We start from the raw sequence: 21,069 nt of genomic DNA, 5'->3' as shown, positions 1-21,069 counted from the left end.
GAGAAAATAAATTAAAATGAAATTTGAAAATGACCTAACAACTTTCTAATAGAGAGAAGTGAATCCAGTCAAGCTCTTCAGGCTCCAATCTGGAGGCAGGTAAAGTGAGGTGTGAACAATCAAGGCCACTTGCTTCTGTTCTGCAGGTGACAGCTGAGCTAGGACCCTTACCTGTGCACCTCTCCCCTGCATCCTCCTTTCATCCTTCCTCCCCTTCCCTGGTTGATTCTTGGCCTAAGGTAGTTCTTGAGGACCAAGTATTGGGTTCAGATTGATTTAGGGAATAATATACATCTTGATGCATCTTGAGGGCTTCCTATGACTGAGGAAAGGACCAGTAAAGGACAAAGACTCAGGAAAAACTGATGCTCAGAGAGGTTGTGTCCAGATAAGAGGGCAGAAAAGCAAAGCCTGGCCTGGAACTGCTCTGTCTCTCATTTCCCTGAACCAAGACGCCCCAGGTCCTGAGCTGAGCAAGTCCACACCCCTTTATGAAGCAGGGAATGCGTTTTGTCCAACGCTGAACTCCTCATCGCTGGCTTCCAAACCTGGCAGGAACATCTGTGTCTATTCTACATCTCACTCCCAGTAGGGAGACAGAATTCACAAAGGCACCAAACAATCCAGCATCTTTGTTTCTATGTGGAACCTTGAGCAAAGATGGCAGATCCCTAAGAACAGAGCCACAGCCTGGGCTGGGACAACAGCAAAACCACAGCACATAGGTGTCCATTCAGGATCCTGAGGTCAGCAGTTCTCCAGGTCTTTTCTGACCACTGCCCTTGGGTGCACCCTCACCTCCTAAACCCAGCCCTAAGGTGACCCAGACTTGCCTCTGCCCCACCAAGAACACGACTGCGTTGTAAAGTCTTCCTCCCTCTCATCCTCTCTTTCTTCTGTGTGCTCTGGGAATCTATCTCACTGCACGTAATTAATCATAATAATAATAAACAGGAAAATAAAGGGCTACTTCAATCATACCTTAGAATATTCCAGAGTAACACAGAAATTGACCATTGTGTAACTCTGAGCCTCAGTTTCTTCGTCTGTAAAATGAAGACACTCATGGAGAAAGATTAAATGATATGATGCACCTGAAATGCTTAAAGCCATGCCTGGCTCACAATAAACACTCGGTAAATGTCAGACACCAACCACGGTTCTTCACCTTGACACAAACTCCAGCCTCCCTTTCTAGATGCCACTCCTTGTAGTACTCAGGGGTGTTGTTTGCTCATTTTCTCACATTCCATTTGCCATGGTGTCCAGAGCATTTCTTATCAATTTCTCATCAATTCCAGATTAATCTTCTTCTTCCCTTACAAAAAGTGGGCACAACAAACAAAATGAGAAAGTGCCTCTTTTCCTTTACGATAAGCATCGTTTGACTATAGCCACCTCTGTCCTTCCAGGCCACTGTCATGTTCACGTTGAGATATATTGGAGTTCTTACTCCGGAACCTGTGAATGTGAACTTATTTGGAAATCTGGTCTTTGCAGAAGTCATCAAGTTAAGATGAGGTCATGACAGTGGACCCTAATCCAATATGACCTGGGTCCTTACAAGAAGAGAAGAGACATGCACAGAGGGAAGATGAAATAAAGACACAGAGGGAGAACACCCCATGACAGTGGAGGCAGAGATTGGAGTGATGATCTACAAGCCAAAGAACTCCAAGAATTACTGACAACATCATAAACTAAGAGAATGACCTGGAAGAGATTCTCCCGAGAACCTTGCCCTGCCCATGCCCTGCCAAGACACTGATTTTGGACTTTCAGCCTCCAGAATTATGAGAGAATAAATTTCTGTTGTTTTAAGCCCCTCAATTTCCAGTACTTTGTTACAGCAGCCCTAGGAAACTAATACAGGGAGAGATTTAATTCCTTTCAGTTTAAAGGTGCCCTGTACTGTTTGACAGGGGAGGGTTTTCAAAAGACCCTAGATATCACAGTCAGGTTCCTGTAATAAGTGACTCATGTATTTATTATTTATTTCATCTAAGGATAGAAAACTTATTGGCGATGTAATTCACTGACCATTTCACTTATTATTACTTGGGTATATATGGATGAAAAAGTGTTGCCACAGTCATTTTGCATTCCATTCTGACGATATTTTTTGGTAACTCTCAAATTTTCTTCCAATATGTAGGAGCTTTTCCTATGTCTGAATTTTCCATCAGTGGGAACTTTAGCTAATAAAGCATTTGCTGCAGCATACACAAGAGCTCCCCAGGGATCTCTTTCCACTGCTCAAGTGATTTTTCTCTTCTCTCTCTTCTAAAAAAGAAGGATACTGAATCATTAAAATGTTCAAAGCTCTGAGAGGAAGATAAGCCATTCAGGTTGAATGATTAAGAACATTAAAAAACACAAGAGAGAAGACAGGAGTTCAAATCCAAATAAACTTCATTTGTCTAATGCACATCAAACATTATTTATTTTGAACTTCTCTCCCTTGGCCATAGCTGTAGTGTGAGGCTAAGTTCTGGTATTTCCACCACCTGCCCTTCTTCTTTCTTATGCACAGCTCCTTCTAGAAAAATGCCCTGACCTTCGACTCTTCTTCAAAACTGCTCTTCCTTAGCTCTTAACTGATCCCTCCTCAAGGACAAAGTGAAAGGTAGAGTATGCCAATAAAATAAGCAGAGGTTTTCAAGCATACCACAGGGTAATTGGGAAAATGACTGGAAGATGAGTCATGTGCTTCAGGTCTGGAGCTCACCCTATAGGTATTTAGGGTGCATGGCAGACAGATGCACTCCTGTCCATGCATCCAAACCAATGTAATATAATCTCAGAGACAGCTTATCCTTTTATTTTTTTTTATTTTATTTTTTTTAAATTGAACTGATTGATTTTATCCTTTTTTTTAAAAAATAAATTTATTTATTTATTTTTGGCTGTGTTGGGTCTTCGTTTCTGTGCGAGGGCTCTCTCCAGTTGTGGTGAGCTGGGGCCACTCTTCATCGCGGTGCGTGGGCCTCTCACCATCGCGGAGCACAGGCTCCAGACGCACAGGCTCAGTAGTTGTGGCTCACGGGCCCAGTTGCTCCGCAGCATGTGGGATCCTCCCAGACCAGGGCTCGAACCCGTGTCCCCTGCATTGGCAGGCAGATTCTCAACCACTGCGCCACCAGGGAAGCCCTAGCTTACACTTATATATGCCAGAAGAAAGCCACCTCACCATAAAACTCTTAGAAGAGAACATAAGCAAAACATTCTCTGACGTAAATAGTACCAATGTTTTCTTAGGTCAGTGTCCCAAGGCAATAGAAATAAAAGCAAAAATAAACAAATGGGACCTAATCAAACACACAAGCTTTTGTACAGTAAAGGAAACTGTAAACAAAATGAAAAGACAACATACGGACTGGGACAAAATATTTGCAAATGATGCCACCAACAAGGGCTTGATTTCCAAAATATACAAACAGCTCATACAACTCAATAACAACAACAACAACAAAACCCAATTGAAAAATGGGCAGAAAACCTAAATAGACATTTCTCCAAAGAAGACAAACAAATGGCCAACATGCACATGAAAAGATGTTCAACACTGCTAATTGTTAGAGAAATGCAAATCAAAACTACAATGAGGTACCACCTCACACCAGTCAGAATGGCCATCATTAAAAAGTCTACAAATAAGAAATTCTGGAGAGGGTATGGAGAACAGGGAACCCTCCTACGCTGTTGCTGGGAATGTAAACTGGTGCAGCCACTCTGGAAAACAGTATGGAGGTTCCTCAAAAAACTAAAAATAGAGTTGCCATATGATCCTGCAATCCCCCTCCTGGGCATATGTCAAGAGAAAACTATAATTAGAAAAGATACATGCACCCCAATTTCATTACAGCACTATTTACAATAGTCAAGACATGGAAACAACCTAAATGTCTATCGACAGATGAATGGATAAAGAAGACGTGGTACACATATGCAATGGAATACTACTCAGCCATAAAAAGCATGAAATAATGCCATTTGCAGCAACACAGATGGACCTAGAGATTATCATATTAAGCGAAGTAAGTCAGATAGAGAAAAAGAAATATCAGATGCTATCACTTCTATGTGGAATCTAAAATACAACACAAATGAATTTATCTAGGAAACAGAAACAGACTCACAGACATAGAGAACAGACTTGAAGTTGCCAAGAGTGAGGAGGGCTGGGGGAGAGATGGATTGGGAGTTTGGGATTAGCAGATGCAAACTGTTATATATAGAATGGATAGACAACAAGGTCCTACTGTATAGCACAGGGAACTATATTCAATATCCTGTGATAAAACATAATGGAAAAGAATATGAAAAAGAATGTGTATATATACATAACTGAATCACTTTGCTGCATGGCAGAAATGAACACAACATTGTAAATCAACTCTATTTCAATAAAAGTAATTTTTAAAAAAGAAGAAAGTCACCCAAAAAGGTTTTTCTTAAGTTGAAATAGTACTTACTCTTATCTATATCATCTAAAAGCCTGTATTAGGAATATATTCACTGTGGAAATGACTTAGAATCTACTTACATGAAGGAAACTTAAGTCTAAATCCCAATGTGAGCTGAAAATCTCAAGTAAGTAATGAGCATATTTTTATATTTTTTATGTTTAATAAAAAGGCCATATAAATGGTTTGACTTCTAACAGTTAGTACACAGATCTTATATTTGACATAATTTACGTCGAGTGTATAATCTGGGAAACAAGATCAGCACAAAAGCACCATGAAAGAGAAAAGACGATAACTGAAAGCATTCCAAACACCAGCAGAGAGAGGCTGAGCGTCGTAGAGTTCATGGTCATCCAGAAAGACACCTGAGAAATGGCACCATTTTGGAAGCTGTTCACGTGGCAGAGACACGGCTTAGTGAATACTGCCTCGGTTTCCCATGAACCTCCCTATGCGCTACAGGTAATGCAAAGGGTCCAGGACGGATGATGCTGCAGGCAGTGGGCTGCCTTAGAGGATCAAGCACCACGCTTGGGGGATTCACTGCTCTTGTAATGAGAAGATGCAGACCTGCTCCTTGCCTGGGGGAGGCTGGCCTCTCATCTCTCAGGACTGCTGTTTCTCTAGCACACCCTGAGAATGGCCTGGATAAAATGCAGCTAGAGCCTTCACTCTTAGCCTATCTAGAAAGAGCACACAAGCACTCAGGGTCCATGTGGATTGCACCTCCCCACATATCTTGAGGCTATTTCAGTGGGTAAGGGAACCAAATAAAAACACTATTTAGGGGAGGATGCAGAGAAATTGGAAACCTTGTGGAAATGCAAAATGGTGCAGCCACTATAAAAAACAATATGAAGGTTCCTCAAAAAAAGTAAAAATAGAATTAGCATAATAAGCTCCAGAAATTCCTCTGCCGGGTATATGTCCAAATCAACTGAAATCTGGATCTTGAAGGGATATTTGTATACCCATGTTTATCACAGCATTATTCGCAATAGCCAACAGGTGCAAACAACCCAATTGCCCGTAGATGGATGAATAGATCTCTTAGTCCATTCAAGCTGATATAACAAAATACCACAGACTGGGTGGTTTACAAACAATAGAAATTTATTGCTCACAGTTCTAGAGGCTGACAGTCTGAGGTCAGGGTGCCAGTAAGTTTGGGTGAGGGCCCTCTTCTGGGTCTCAGACTTTTTTTTTTTTTTAAACTTTATTTTGTTTATTTATTTATTTATGGCCGTGTTGGGTCTTCGTTTTTGTGCGAGGGCTTTCTCTAGTTGCGGCAATTGGGGCCACTCTTCATCACGGTGCGCGGGCCTCTCACTATCGCGGCCTCTCTTGTTGTGGAGCACAGGCTCCAGACGCGCAGGCTCAGCAAGTGTGGCTCACGGGCCTAGTCGCTCCGCGGCATGTGGGATCTTCCCAGACCAGGGCTCGAATCCGTGTCTCCTGCATTGGCAGGCAGACTCTCATCCACTGCGCCACCAGGGAAGCCCTGGGTCTCAGACTTTTGTTGCATTCTCTCATGTTGGAATCAGGTAGGGATCTCTCTGGAGCCTCTTTATGAGTCACTAAGCCCTTTCTTAGTGGAAGACTTAGTCACTTCCCAAAACCCCCTACCTACTAATATTATCACCTTAAGGGGTTAGGATTTCAACGTATGAATTCTGGTGGGATACGAACATTCAGACCATAGCAACTGATAAACAAAATCTGGGATATACATACAATAGAATATTATGCAGCCCTAACAAGAAGGAAATTCTGTCATGTGCTATAATATGGATACTCAAGGACATTATGCTACTTGAAATAAACCATCACGAAAGGACAAATACTGTATGATTTCACTAATATGAAGTATCTAAGGTAGTCAAAATCATTGAAACAGATAGTAGAGAGATGCTTGCCAAGGGCTGAGGGGATGGGGAGGGAAATTTGTGTTTAGTGGGTTTAAGTTTGCTTTACAAGATGAGAAAGATCTAGAGATCTATTCCACAACAATGTGAATATACTTAACACCACTGAACCGTACACTTAAAAATGGTAAGGATGGTAAATTTAATGTTATGTTTTTTTACCACAATTAAAAAACTATTTTGTATTTCCTTTGCTTTTTTTCCTCTAATCCTTTCAAAACCTGGTATTGAATTGAACAGCAATATACGCATGTAGTTTAAAAATACCATTCATCGCGTACTCATGGCATATCTTTACCCAGAATGAGAAATGCTATTAATAATTTATCTTGTATGCTTCCAGAAATAGTCTATATATATTTACATGCACATATACGTATATGTTCATCTTGGAAATTTCTAATGGAAGCACAATAAATACATCCCTTTTCCTAGCTGTAAAAAAAAAATGTTTCTTAAATCTCATTATGAATAAATGCATTTGATAATCTTGTACACATGAAACTTATATGTTTTAAACCAACGTTACCTCGAATAAATAAACAGATCAATTAATTAAATAACCTCATTGTTTTCAAAGGAATGAATTCCATATAATACTATATTATTCCATAAAATGGAGTATCGTAATTTCTTTGTGTTCACCTATTGACAGAAAACTGGATCTTGACTGTAAACAATGCACTTAGTTTTCTTACAGGCACTTTCTGTGCACCTCTGAGTGTTCCTGTTGGACTAACTCCTAGAAGTGGAATTGTTACTTGGTGTAGACGATATATTGACAGGACTTAAAAGCATTACTCCTTTTGGGCTGTCATCTTCAGCGCTCTAAATAGCGGGTGCTTTTGAACACTTAAGTTGATAGAAATTGTCCTCCAAGGACGTGCATAATGCTGTGATGAACATGGGTGTACAAACATCTCTTCAAGATCCCGCTTTGGGTATATGCTTTGGGCATATCCCCATCTTATGCCATTTTATGCTCCTACCAGCACTGTCTGAGAGTGCTTGTTTCCCATGCCCTGAGGAAGAGGATCCCCATCCTGTATCATCACTTTATTCACCTCCAACATGAATCCTCTGTACTGTGGTAAGGTGGTTTGAGTGTGGGCCCTGCAGCCAGACAGCTAGGGTTCAAATCCTTGTTACATCACTAACTAGTTCTGTGATTTGAGGATAGTGAACTTGAACTTTTCATGCCTCAGTGTCCTTTTCTGTAAACTGGGCATAAGAGGGCTGTTGTGAGGATGTGTTTAATAAATATGTGTAAAGCGCATGAAGCAGTGTCAGGCACTCACTAAGTACTCAGTATAACACTTCTTATTGGTTTAATAGTTTTCTTTAAATTGATTCTCTTTTTAACCTTAGTTTTATGCTAAATGCTATGTAATAATATCATAGATCAGATGTATACTATCGATATCTTATTCTGAAAGACATCAAATTACATGCATACATTTAAAATGAAAAGAAAGTTTTTCTAGGGCACAGTTTGAAAAGGACTGTCCTAAGCAAGAGTATTAGCAAAGGTTTTGTGGAGTTCAAGTGGGAGAGGTTACATTGTGTCACACTGATGTTTTAATTTTCATTTCTTCATACTGAATCCGTACATCATACCTTAAATAGATACAAAGTGGACTAGACCAGGGGTAAGCAACCTAAACCCAGAACCAGCTGGCTGTGTGGCTTTTTAAATAAAGTTTTATTGGAACACTGCCACACTCGTTCACTTACATATTGCTTCTGGCTACTTTCACACAACAGCAGAGTTGAGCAGTCACAACAGAGACTGCATGGTCTACAAAACCAAAAATATTTATTATCTGTCCCTTTATAGAGAAAGTTGGCTGGCCCCTGGTCTAAACCAATATTTCTCTCTGTCTGAGACCCTTAAACATGCTTGAACAGCATCCAGCTTCTCAACTGCTGCCCTAATCTTAGCCACTCTGAAAGTTTGAGGTTTGCTGATCAGAAATTCTCAACATCTCAGAGTTTTGAGACTGTGATATTAATATTAAAAAAAGTACTCAAAGCCTGTCTTCCTGTTTTGCAAAATTTTAAAATTTCATCATTGCTTTTGTCTATACAAATATATAAAATGTGGTCTGCATCAAAGGCAGAAAATTGTTCTAACTGTTAAGTGGCATTGGACTGCAGAGTGCAGAAACCATAGGAGTTATCAAGGGCTGTGAACACAGCAGTGCTCTAAACACTCCACCTCTGCTGTGGGCCATTTTCTCAAGATCCCAATTAGTGTGGTACCAAACCACTTGAGTCTTTTATGTCAAAACAACAGACCCAGGAAATCACCCATGAATAGCCTGAAGTACATACCATATCTGTGCCTTCTGTACATTGACATTATGTGTGCAAATTGTAGAATTTGTAGACTTTGCCTGTCGTTCCCTATGAGACCCACTATTAGTACAACATCCTATGAAGCTAAGCTGCCAGAACTGCAGTCACGAGGAAGAATTTCCATGAAACCCTGGCGAGATGCTCCCTGGGCTGTCCTGCCTTCCACCTTCCCAAAACTTGGCTCTGCAGCACTTCCTTTCAATGAGTCTGCTGCCGGAGCACCTTTTTTGGTAAAAATTCACTTTTTCCATCATTTACTTTTCTTGATCAAAAACAATACTTTTGCCATCTCCCAAATGAATAAAAAAGTCTACTTCTAAAGCTATTTCCCCCACAACTCTGCCATACTCTGTTCATATTACTGTTTAAGATTTACCTTTTTCATAAAATATATCCTAATTTCCATATATCTCTAATAACACCACTTCTGGAACTACTTCATTCCAGGAAAAGTAAAACTGTCATTTGTTAAGATGTCTCAGGAGTTGCTATTTATCCTGCTGCATATTTAAAATTCTACTCACCACCACACCCCTCCCTCCCAACCTGATAACACCTGGCAATTCAAATGAGCAAAATCGTTACTTTTGCAAAGCAATAAAGTAGGTACAAAGGATATCGGGATAAACAAGCTGGAGTCCCTGATGCCAGAATTGATGTGAAATAAGCACGAGGTGAATAAATATGGCAAAAGAAAAGTAATACTTGAGAAATAAAAATGAAAAATCCTAGGAGTAGAAAAAGAAGGGCGTGTCGACACAATTTTAGTACAGAGTAAAAGGGATTTGAGTGAAGGTTTTCAAGTTGGGAAGGATTGTAATCGACAAATGGAAGGAAGGGCGCTCCACACCCACCGAATGCAGCTGGCCCTGGCAAGAGGCAGTTGTTACTGGATCCTGGGTTTCCAGGGACCCATCGGCTACTTTGTGGTAGCAGCTCAGGTGTCTCATTCACTTCTCTGTCTCAACCTTTTCAGCTGCTCTGAGAGTTGTCGACAGACCAAATCCAGCTTTTATCTCTATTGTCACTGAGACCTGCAATGAAGGGCAAATGCAACCACCTCTCTCTCAGGTCCAGTAGGGCATCGTCCTTGTACAACTTTGTGGGGAAGAAGTGTGAAGCCTCTTGTTACACTCAGGCTTGGCACCGAAAGCCTCCCATCACACAAGCAGCATCACACAGTTGGCTAAGTTTTAACTTAACTAACCATCTGGGTTGAGGTCTGTTTGAGAACAGCAACTTTTCCTTAACTCAATCTAACAACTCCTTATTGAGAATCTGTAATAGGCCTGGCCCTCTGAGGAGATTAACCCCTGACCTAATGGCTCTCAGAGCCCAGAAGGGGGAGACATGTACAGAAAATTCAACTGTGGTCCACAATGGTAAGTGCAATCAACAAGACTGTCCATGGTACAAAGTCACTGCCTCGGGGATCAATGCGCTTGACGTAATGAGGTGAATGGTTAGGAAGGAGAGGGCCGTGTCCCTGACAAGGCCAAGTACATGGAAGAGATCGATACAGAATCATTGAAATGCTGCTCCTATTCTGCCCAAAACCACCCAGTCTCAGAGCCAAACTTGAAATCGGCAAGCCTGGAGCTGGCACAGGCCTCAGACAGCCAAGGCACACTCTGCAGACCCTTCTTTGCAACCTCTTACCTGATGTGGTAGGATGGACCCTTCTTTGCAACCTCCTACCTGATGTGGGGCTTGGCTCTGTTGAGTCATCAACTCATTAGCAATAAATGTATTAACCTAGACCTGAAATAAACCAACATATATTTAAATGACTGAATTAGCAGGAATCTCTGTCAAGAGAATTTCTGCTCCTTCTACCAATAGAGCTTCACACTTAGCAGAGTGTCTGCTTCCTTACATACAAACCCTCCTTATCTCTGAGTCCAGTTTTTCTTATTATGATTTGACACTGTTCTTATCCCTCTTTATTCTGAAACTACACAGTCATATGATCTTTCTATTTATACCGAGTAAACGTAATTCTTTTAAACCTGAATCCAATATTCTTTATTAATTTGATTATGCAATATTTCAAACATCCCCCCAAAACAGATATGCATGTACTGATAATCTAGATTTATTTTAACAAGGTAAATATTTTGCCATATGTGCATCAGCTCTTTCTCTTAAATAAATGAAGTGGTGCAGGTATAACAAACAGTCCCCTTCCCAACCCCCATGCTTCCAGTATTTCCGTGTCTTTTTTCTGCCCTGCAAATTTGGGGTCACCCTTGTTGCTCTCTTAGAGCACTGTGAGATTGTTGTGAATCTTTCAATACAATATTAATTAGCCTTATTAATTAGTCTACTTGGTGTTCTAGGTTGGAAATGATCTAGAGAAGAACAAAGCTTCAAACGATTTGCTATGTCTATTTTATATTCATTTAAGGACCTACTGCTACCTATTTTTTCAAGGCGAAAGAAATCTATTAAATAGAATTATTTATACTAGAACTTATGTTTATTTCAAGTAATTTCTTTTCTTATTTTTCTCAAATATATTTTGCCAGTCCTTTCCTAGAAGAATGCCTTTTTCACACAAAGGGCCTGCATAGGAAGAAAAATGCACTTAAATTCTAAGTTTAATTCAATGCATTTTGAATAACAATTTCCATCTTAAATTCATAAAGGATATAACTTCTGAATTAGAGTTCTGATGAGTTTTTAATATGAAGAATAAACTCCTAATGAATGCAGAGTATAGCGATTCAGGAAATATTATAGTTCTCAAAGATAGGACTAACTTTAACCACTTGATTGTTAATACCTGGGCTCCGCCCCCCTAGGTTGGTGACTATCAGGGAGAAAGAGGGTGTCTTGCAGTCAGAGGGCACTGGAGCAAGCTTCCTGAGGCCCTGTTACAGAGAGCATCACCTGTTCAGGCTAACACGTGCGTGGGGTAAGCTGCATCCTAGAGCAGGCGGCACAGTCTCCTCTGATCCAGGCAGCTGGAGGATAGTTAAGGGGCAAAACAATTTCCCCCACAGATGGGACTTGGTTCATCCCAGTCAGTGCTTCTCACAATCTAGCTTGTACTGGAATCCCCTGCTCATCTTGTTAAAATGCAGATTCTATTCAATAGGTTGGGGTGGGGGCTGAGATTCCATATTTGTATCAAGATCCCGGGTGATGCTGCTGGCCCGTAGGTTACATGTTGAGTAGCAGGACTCAAAGCAATCTAGGTCCTTTAATTCATAGAGAAAAAAGGAAGGCGAGGAGTAGAAAGATAAGATGTATAAGAAGAGGAAAGCAGAGAAATAGAAAAGAAAGCAAAAGGTCATGGAGAGAGAGTGAAAGAGAGAGAGAGAGAGACAAAGAACAGGAAATTTGATAATATGGCCCTCCCAGCATCCCTCCCTTCTAAGTGCCCCCATTAGGGTGGACATCAAGTCTTTACCTGGCCCCACCCCCCAATCCAGGGGCTTCGGTGCTAAGTGTAGGGTGGCCTGGGAGCCGTCCTGATCAGATCAGCTCTTCACAGGTGGTGAGATCTGAGACTCCCCTCAGCCAGAGCCAAGTAAGTCCGAGCATTTCCTCAGATTTTTGAACCAATATAGGAAAATGAATGCCAGAAGCTAATCCACAGAAGGCACAGGGCAGGGCTGCCTCTTAGTTACAGCCATTCCAGAGACCCAGCTAAATCCTCCCCTTCTCCGTGTGGTCGGATTCCCAAATTACCTAGACTGATTCAAGTTGATTTTCTAGAATTTGTAACAATACAGATAGAAGAGGGATATAGGGGAAAATGGAGAGAGAAGAGAGAAATAAGGAGAAAAGTATTTAATGAAAGGTGAAAAAATACATAAGGAAAGAATAGAAGGATAGAGGAGAAGAGGGAGAAATAGTAAGGAGATGAGAATGAAGACAAAGTATTGATAAAATAGAAGAAAAAACACCCAGGAATTGCAGGAGGAAAGGTCCCCATGGCCAATAGGGACCCAGTGGTCCCTGGGCCAGATAAGCCTCAACAGAGGACACCATTGCAGTGGACACCATTAGGCACGGTCTCCCGAGAGGAGAGGTGGGTATTGGCCTGGCTCTCATTGAGTCAGCCCATTGTTCCCAAACAACTGGAACGGGGAGGGAGAAGAGACAGAGTCAGGGCAGGCAGGTGGTCTGGGAAGGACAAGGCTTGCTAGAGGGTCCCAAGAAGACCAAATAGGTGCCCAGGAGGGTGGTGATGGAGCTGCCCCAACACCCCTCTAGAATACTGCCAGCGCTCTAGGCTGCCCACTCACAGACCTCTCCTGCCCACCAGGGATGCTCACAGACCCAGACGCAGAGCAGGACAGTGGTTGGCGCCCACACCTCTCCCCAGCCTGGTCCAGAGGCCCCCAGGGAGCTCAGAGCTCACATTAGCTTGCAGGTAAGAATCCTGGTTCGCAAGGGCTGCCCCACAAAATTCTTGTAATGAATCTAAGAGTCACAGTAGATTGATGTAAGTGCTGGCTGACATATTCTCAGGGAAACAGTAGAAAATAAACATTAGTGAGCTCTGTCAGTGATCACTGATCTGCTGCACTGCTCACTGCAATGCTGTTCTATGATCCTCAGCGTCCTAAGACTCTGGCCACTTCCTGATTTAGTTGGGCTGAAGTTGCAAACTCATCTTCTAAGTCCTATGGACGTTTAGCACCAAGCTTGGTCAAGCCACCTGGTTTACTAAATGACCGATATAAACCATGATTGTTCACATCGTATAGGAAATGCACCCCTTCTAAACTTGTTCAAACAGTGATACTTCTTCCACTACATTTCAAGTGAGGACATTTACTCTGCACATCAAAAGAGTTTGTATGTCCTGAGATGTACTGCATCCCTTGGTGATGCCTTTTCTGTCATGTAAGACACATGCCTATATTTCCATTTAAATAAAACCCTTTTGGAATGTATTTCACAGATCTGAGTATTTGTTTAATTTTTTTGGTTATTTTCACATAGAAATCCAGTTCAGCCATGGAAGCAGTCACTCATTAAGAAAAAATATTAAAGTGGAACATATCACCAGTGAAGAACATAATTTCTTGTTTTAAGAAAGTCAATTTGGATAACTAGCCTTCAGTAACTGGACCTGCAGTCCTCAAATCCTTTAGTCAAAGACTTTGTGGCCTGCCGTGTCTCAATTTTATAATTTTGAGAATTTAGAGAGGTATGCATTGCATTTCACATATTAATTAATATTCCATGGCAGACATGTGGCAAAGCATATGGACAACTTGCCCAAAGTAACATAAGTAAAGATCTTTTGTCTTATTATCATCTCATGTCCATTTTCAGTAAGGAGTTAGGATAGACCTTTTTCTCAGAGTTTTCGGAATTTGGAAAGAGTTAACATGTATTTGCGGACAGAGTTAGCACAGACAGCAGATAGACCCAGAAGAACAAGAAAAGTCACTTAAAAAAATTATGACAGGGAGAACATCCACAAAACTTTTAAGGCCAGAGAAGGAGTGCTTGATTTGGACTTTCTTATAAAAGTAGAAGGAGGCTTCCTGAGAAGAAAGCCAATACACAGTCTTTCTTGCTGGGGGTCAAGGTTACATCAGCGAGACCACAAGCTGGGGACACTGCTGTGGGTGAGAGCTACACTAGTGATGGCGGGGCAGCAGCCTCTCAGGGGGGACACCTGTGACACACCAACTGCGAGCAGGTGCTCAGATACCCCTGCAACATGACTTCATATGACTCTGGAAAACATCTTCAGATCCAATGAGAAATGTGTTTGCTAGGGAAGGATACCAAATGCAGAAAGAAAAAAAAAAATCAGAGATGTATAAATACAGTGGGGTGGGCAGAAAGGCCTCAAAGATATCCAGGCCCTAAAGAAAGGAACTGTGAATATGTTACTTTGCATGGCAAAAGGGACTCTGCAGATGTGATTATGGTTAGGAAGACTGTCCTGGATTACCCAAGTCGATCCAGTCTAACCACATGTGCCCTTAAAGTAGAGGACTTTCTCCAGCTAGAAGAAGAGGAATCAGAGAGGTGCAGCAGAAGGAGAACAAGAACAAAGAGCGATTTAAAGATGAAAGGGACTTGACCCCCTGCTGCAAGAACAGGCCACACAGAAAGCATAAGGGATGTGGGAAACCTCTAGGAGCAAAGACCAGCCCCCAGCTGGCAACCTACAGGAGATCAGTGTCTCAGTCCTACACCCACAAGGAAGTGCGTGAGTGTGTATGCAGAAGCATCAGGAGGGCAGTCCTGACTGCTGCCCTCGGAAAGGCCTGCTTGCAAGGCTGGCCCAGTCCCAAGACTCTAATGATAAAGGTGGCTTACTGTGCCTAGTGTTTGTTCAAACAGTGTGGTTCATACTCAATACCTGCCTTCCTTCTGGGAGTCTGGGATCTTGTTACATGCAAGGCAGAGGGTGCCTACATGAGCAGCCCCCAGTACATGAGCTCAGCTGGTTGGTAATATTCCATGTGGGTTTCTATAACTCACTGCTGGGGGATTAAGCTAGTCCCGTATGACTTCCCTGGGAGAGGACTGTAGAAACCTGGGCCTGATTTCCTCTGGGCTTCACCCCAAGCACCCTCTTCCTTTGCTCATTTTGCTCTGTGTCCTTTCACTGTGCTAAATCATAGCTGTATGACTACACACTGGTCCTGTGAATCCTCCCAGCAAATCATGGAACCTGGGGAAGGTTCTGGGAATCTCCAGACACCTTGAAGGACAAGTCTTCCCCAGAGCCTCCAGGAAAAATGCCTTAAGCAGAGAACCCAGCCAGGTCTACTGTACTTTAGACCTACAGAACTATGACATAATAACTCTGCCTTGTATTAGGTCACTAAATCCATGAAAATGTGTTACAGCAGCGATAGGAAACTAAGTAAATGGCACCACGAATAAACATATTACTTTCACTAATGAAGAGTATAATATCTCAAGGACATTTTTTAAAATTTAAATTCATTCTCAAGTTAACATCAGCAATTCATATCTAAAACAACCACGTGAAGAAGGGGTAGAACCTCTGGTAAAGTGTATGGTTGATTTTTAAGAGCAGCTGACATTTTGTGAGAGGTCTGGAAAGCAGCCAAACCAGCCCAATTTTTAAAGAAACTGTGAGTATAATGTCAGAATCATCAACTAGTGTGATTTACTGCTGTCAATGACAGTTGTGTATAGTTGGGCCCAGATTAGGAGATGAATTCACTTAACCCATGGTGGTGCACGCAGAAGATGTGAGGATGAGCCCTTTTCCTAAAGGAGCTCAAAATGTAAGAGAGGAGAAACACCTCCACTGGAGCTTCAAGGATCACTAAGTTGAGACCAAGGGCTACAGAGAAGCACAGAGCAGGGAGCTAAGGAAGGCATCCTGCCAGAACGTAGATTCCACTCATTCGTTTTAATTCAGCAAACATTTACCAACGTGCTCGGCCCCAGGCACCATGAAGTGCTGGGGACACAGGGAGGGATGCAAGCTCAGCAGGAGTGTAAGGCAGGCCACTTTACCCATGTTTATTGTGTGATAGGATGGATAGGATTGAGGGGTCCACTTCTGTCCTCACCTGCATGATCTGGGATTAATAATGCCACTATATTCTTGACCCTACTTCCCCAAGGGTGCCTGACCTTTAAAGAAATCAGCAGAGGGTGATGCTTACATATGATTCCTCTCCAACCTGCTTAACTAAAAACAAGAATTGTTAGAGTTGCCCAATCAAATGGGATTGGAGCGGGGCGAAAATATGAACCTTAATTAATACAATGAAGAATAAGTAGGCATTAACTATTAGTTAACTAATTTTGAAAAATAATATTTAAGTTTGAACAAAAGTTCTCTATGTAAGTAGATGTTTCATTAAGCTTTAACTTACTTAAGCAATATTGACCTTAACCCTGCTTTGAACTTGGTGTTCTTAGAATAAGCACAACATTAATATCTGCTTCGGATCATACACATGGCAATTACTTGTTTGGAAACCTTAGGTCAGCCAGCCCTAAAAACACTCACATAGCCCTTCCCACTTTGTTCTTTTATCTAGTATTAGACAACTAACTAGTTTTTCTTGATTCAATTTGCATCAACATTTATTGACTAACTAATAAAAGCTCCAGGGATAAGAAATTAAGTAGACCACAATCTATTAAGTTATAATAAGTTACAGAGTTCTAAGGAAATTCAAATGAGGGCAGTTTGTTACACAACGAATAGTATCATTTTGTTGCCTGTTACTTTTATAGATAAGCTATGTGCTAAGACATAACGGCTTTTTAGCTGACAATTTTCTTCTTACTCTGACAATTAAGAAAAAAAAATTCTTAAGTTCTACAACATTCTTAGCCTAAATTAAATGGAAGATACACTGTGTATTTTTTATTGTGGTAAGATATACATAACAAAAAGTTTAGCATTTTAGCCACTTTTAAGTGTACAGTTCTGGACATTAACATTCACATCCTTGTGCAAACATCACCACCTTCCATCTCAAGAACTTTTTCATCTTCTCAAACTGAAACTTTGTCTCCATTAAAACACTTACAGTCCATTACTCCCTTCCCCTGGCTCTTGGCAACCATCTAAATTATATTTTTAATAAGAAGAAAAAAGTAATTTCTTCTCCACCTGATGAATCTTCTTCAGGCCACACCCCATCAGCCAATTGCAAACCTGCTGCAGACCTTTACAACACTCTACTTTTAGAGCTTCTCATTCAGAGCAGACTGTGATTTAAAGATATGAAATGCTAAATATAGAATAAATTACATAAATTTTAATATTCAAAAAGTTAAGCAAACAAAATTTAATTCTTCTAAAAGAAGCATGGATATGTAATCAGAAGTAGAAACTATGTCACTGATGTTAAATAGTTATGATTCCAAAGAATCCTAGGGATCTATTGTCCCTAAATTACAAGGGACCACATGGTGCCCAAGGTCCTGTTGGAGCAGGAACTCAACATATCCCTCAACAAGTCCTCCACAGAGAGACTCTCCATTACATCTATTTTTACATGTTCAGGGTCTTTCAGAAATTTCAGTTTATCAGAGGGCACAGAGAAAATGAATTCGCTTTATTTAAAAATGCTGAGGCAATATGAACTATTGTGTTTGTTATCAAACAAAATCAGTTGTATGTGACTTATTTATTCCTTAGACTTCACACTATTTAAAGGAATAATGGGAAGACATTTTCAATATTTCCCTACATTATAAAATTGTTTTACTTATTTCATAAATTAGCCATGGACGGTGTATTCTGGAACGTCACATGTGGCTTACATTCAGTGGAAACATTTTCAAGTAACTTAGGAGGCTCTGTTTCTATACTTGATCTGACAGATGGGCAGCAACATGCAGTAACTGGCATAATTCATACTCCGACAGACTGCTTTTCAATAAAGCACATACCCAGATGCTTTCCTCTCGTCGATATTGCTTCCAGTTCCTCCCGCCATCGCTGAACATCAGGAGGTAGCTGGTCACCCAGTCGGAGCTCCCGTATCCTCCCTGGGTGGCCACAGCTGTGACCTCCATTCTTTCTCCAAGGTCAATCTGCAGCCACTGGTATTTATTTGACACAAGGGGAGACCAGCCACCAGCTCCTTTTTGTGGGAATAAAAAGAAGAAAACCGGTAAAGACAGAGAAATCTTTGAAATCTATATTAACCTGTAAGAATGGGGTCATAAATAAGATTTATGAAAATCATAGTTTCAAATTCTGCATTATGTAATGCCTCAGAATTATACAAACACACTCACATACACACACACAAACACAAAATAAAAATACAGGTTAAATGTAAATGGATGAAGCCTATATTAATTGTTTTGTTTCTTAGTTCATAACCCCTGACTCTCTGGTATTGGGGTGTCCCGCTAAGTGAAATTGCTTAATGTAATAGGTGGACAACTAAACACCATGCCATTACATCAGTGCTTGGAACTAGTGTCTTTATTGGCTTCAATGCATGACTTGCCCTTTGTTGGACATAAACAAAGGGCAAACTTTCCTTTGTTGGAAAATAACAAACTTTCCTTCGTTGGAAAATAAAGCTAGAAAACCTTAATTCTGGATTCCCAGCATGAGGAAGTACAATGTTGAATGTTGGGATAACAAAGATGGCTATGGCATAGCCCTACATTCATGGTGCTTACAGACTCATAGGAGAAGCAGACATTTCAAAGAACAATTTGAAATGCAATATGGGAGGGGTGGAGGTGAAAGTGATTTCTGTGCAGGGAGGGACAGTTCTAAAAAGTCAGCAAGGAGGGTGAGCGAGAACCCAGAGGAAGTGAATGGGGAGGAGTTTCTCAGGTATTCAAGACAATAGACGCAGAGTGGAAATTACTGTGCTTTGTTTTCTCCAGTGCCTGTGAGACACCGAAGAATTAGGGATACCTGTGAATGTATTATTGATATATTTTGTTCTTCTAGTTTAACAGAAACATGAGTTTTGAATTTGGATTTAGATGTCATACTAAATTTTCTGAATTTAAATTATTATGCAATATAAAAATTGGGAAACAGGTTTGAAATGCATTCTGGAACTGATATTTTGCTAATTATCCATGTCTAGAAAACACAGTGTCATGTAAACAGTCCTTAACACAAAAAAACTAGCTTTAAAAAAAATTTTCCCCATTGTCCTGACATCTAATTTGAGGCTCTCATAATAAGGTCTGACACTTTAGACAACATTTATTATCTTTTTTATTAGGGGCTATTATTAACATCCATGTCCTGTTTACAAAAGCTGTTACGACCAAGTACATGTCAGGAGGTGTGTGACATGGTTACAAGACAGCTCAAAGGAAAATGGAAGTGGAGCGCTTACATCAGGGTGTGGAGGTGAAACTAGCAAGTGAGCACATCTGTTGCTTCACTATGTCCTCCGCTAACGGCACTACGTGTATAACCCTTAGCAAAATTTAAAGCTTACAAATTCTTTAAAACTCAAATTCTTTCTAAGATTTCCTCATTTCCTGCAATCTTTATTCCAAAATTCCAAAATGTCCTCTCAACCACAAGCACAATGTCTTTTCCTTTGATCCACATCTTAAACATGCCACAACTCTGGCTGTTCTGTAATGCATTATTAAACTTTTTATTTTGAAATAATTTCAGATTTACAAACGAGTTGCAAAGATGGGATAGGGAGTTCCTGTCTACTTTTTACTCAATGTGTCCTAATGTTAATATCTGACATCACCATGGTATTTTGATCAAAACTAAGCTATTCACACTGGTACAATGGTAACAAAACGACAAACTTTATTTTGATGTCTCCAGTTTTTCCACTAACTCCCTTTTTCTGTGCCAGAACCCCACATTGCATTTAGTCACCTTGTCTCCTTAGTGTCTTCCAACCTGTGATAGTTTTCAGTCTTTGTCTTTAATAACAAGATTGATCACCACCCAACACCTACCTGCTACTTCTACTGATTTGTGCAAAGGTCCCATCTAACGTTTGATGAATGATAAGTCCTTCTGGGTTCTAGCTGAGGGTTAACTAACAGTCCCAAGTAACATTACTCTGCAACTGCCTGTAATTTTATAATAATTGCCAAAAGAAGTCAGAAATTAGGTGTTGGCATTTAGCTGATCACTTTAACTTAAAGGTTCTACATTTGAAGTTTTATATGAATCAGTTTCAATCTCTGAGAAACTGCTAAATGTCCTGTATTCTTAGTATCAAGGTTGTAAAGAATGTACTGAAGATACTTCTTCTTTTTGCATTTCACAATCTTTCTCTGTCATCTTTAATCTCTCTTGAAGCGGGAAGTATCATCAACACGGGTACCACATGTACAGAAATGCAACAGAGTAAAAAGCGTCAGCATGCTTCCAGCATCTCCCCTGGGACCAGCCTCTCCCACAGATGCAGCCACGTCTCTGTCAACCACTCTTCACCATCTGCAGGTAATCAACCTTGAACATTTCACATTCCTTACCTGTGGTGAGAAGGTGCTACTGGTATGCAAATTAAGCTATCTGATTAAGTAGGTACTCTGATAAAGTAATGAAACTGCAGAATTCCCTGTGCTGCAAAGCAATTCATTTCAGCTGGGTAACAGCCACGGTGTAATCCCCAGACCCCTGTAGGGTGATGATGCTGAATTACTGTGCATTCGCCCATGCACGCAGTCCACTGGGGTAGATGCCCTTTTTTCTAATGACTGGAAAATGTGGGAAATGCACAAATGTAACCTGAGGACTGTTAGGGAGCCCCCGAACAGTTTTACTGACGGGTAAGGGAGATACTGTTCTGTAATGGAAAACAAAACAAAATACACTGAAACAACATTAAAGTGGGTACGCTTGAGCACAGCCGCCCCACCAGCTCTTAGCT

At 40.9% G+C, this 21,069-nt stretch overlaps 1 protein-coding gene across 14 annotated transcripts in view; it reads right to left on the bottom strand.

The window, feature by feature from the left end:
• The window catches only part of LOC130706600 (V-type proton ATPase subunit B-like), a 123,508-nt gene that overhangs the window by 26,935 nt on the left and 75,504 nt on the right, over nt 1-21,069 (bottom strand). For 7 of the 14 annotated variants that reach the window (XR_009006798.1, XR_009006799.1, XM_057539266.1 and 4 more), the window contains one exon: nt 18,128-18,321. Coding sequence is in view for 11 of the 14 variants with exons in the window: in XM_057539266.1 (XP_057395249.1) it covers nt 18,128-18,321 (194 nt within the window). In the remaining 3 variants the exon portion in view is untranslated. Of the gene's footprint in view, nt 1-2,219; nt 2,284-10,411; nt 10,436-17,692; nt 18,322-21,069 lie in introns of those variants that run through there. The other 7 variants (XM_057539262.1, XM_057539271.1, XM_057539261.1 and 4 more) reach the window with 5 other exon arrangements.

Source organism: Balaenoptera acutorostrata (genome assembly GCF_949987535.1).
Source record: "Balaenoptera acutorostrata chromosome 6 unlocalized genomic scaffold, mBalAcu1.1 SUPER_6_unloc_3, whole genome shotgun sequence".
Lineage (NCBI taxonomy): Eukaryota > Metazoa > Chordata > Mammalia > Artiodactyla > Balaenopteridae > Balaenoptera > Balaenoptera acutorostrata.
Note: the sequence above shows the minus strand (reverse complement) of the source record. Positions and strands in the feature narration are given on the sequence as shown.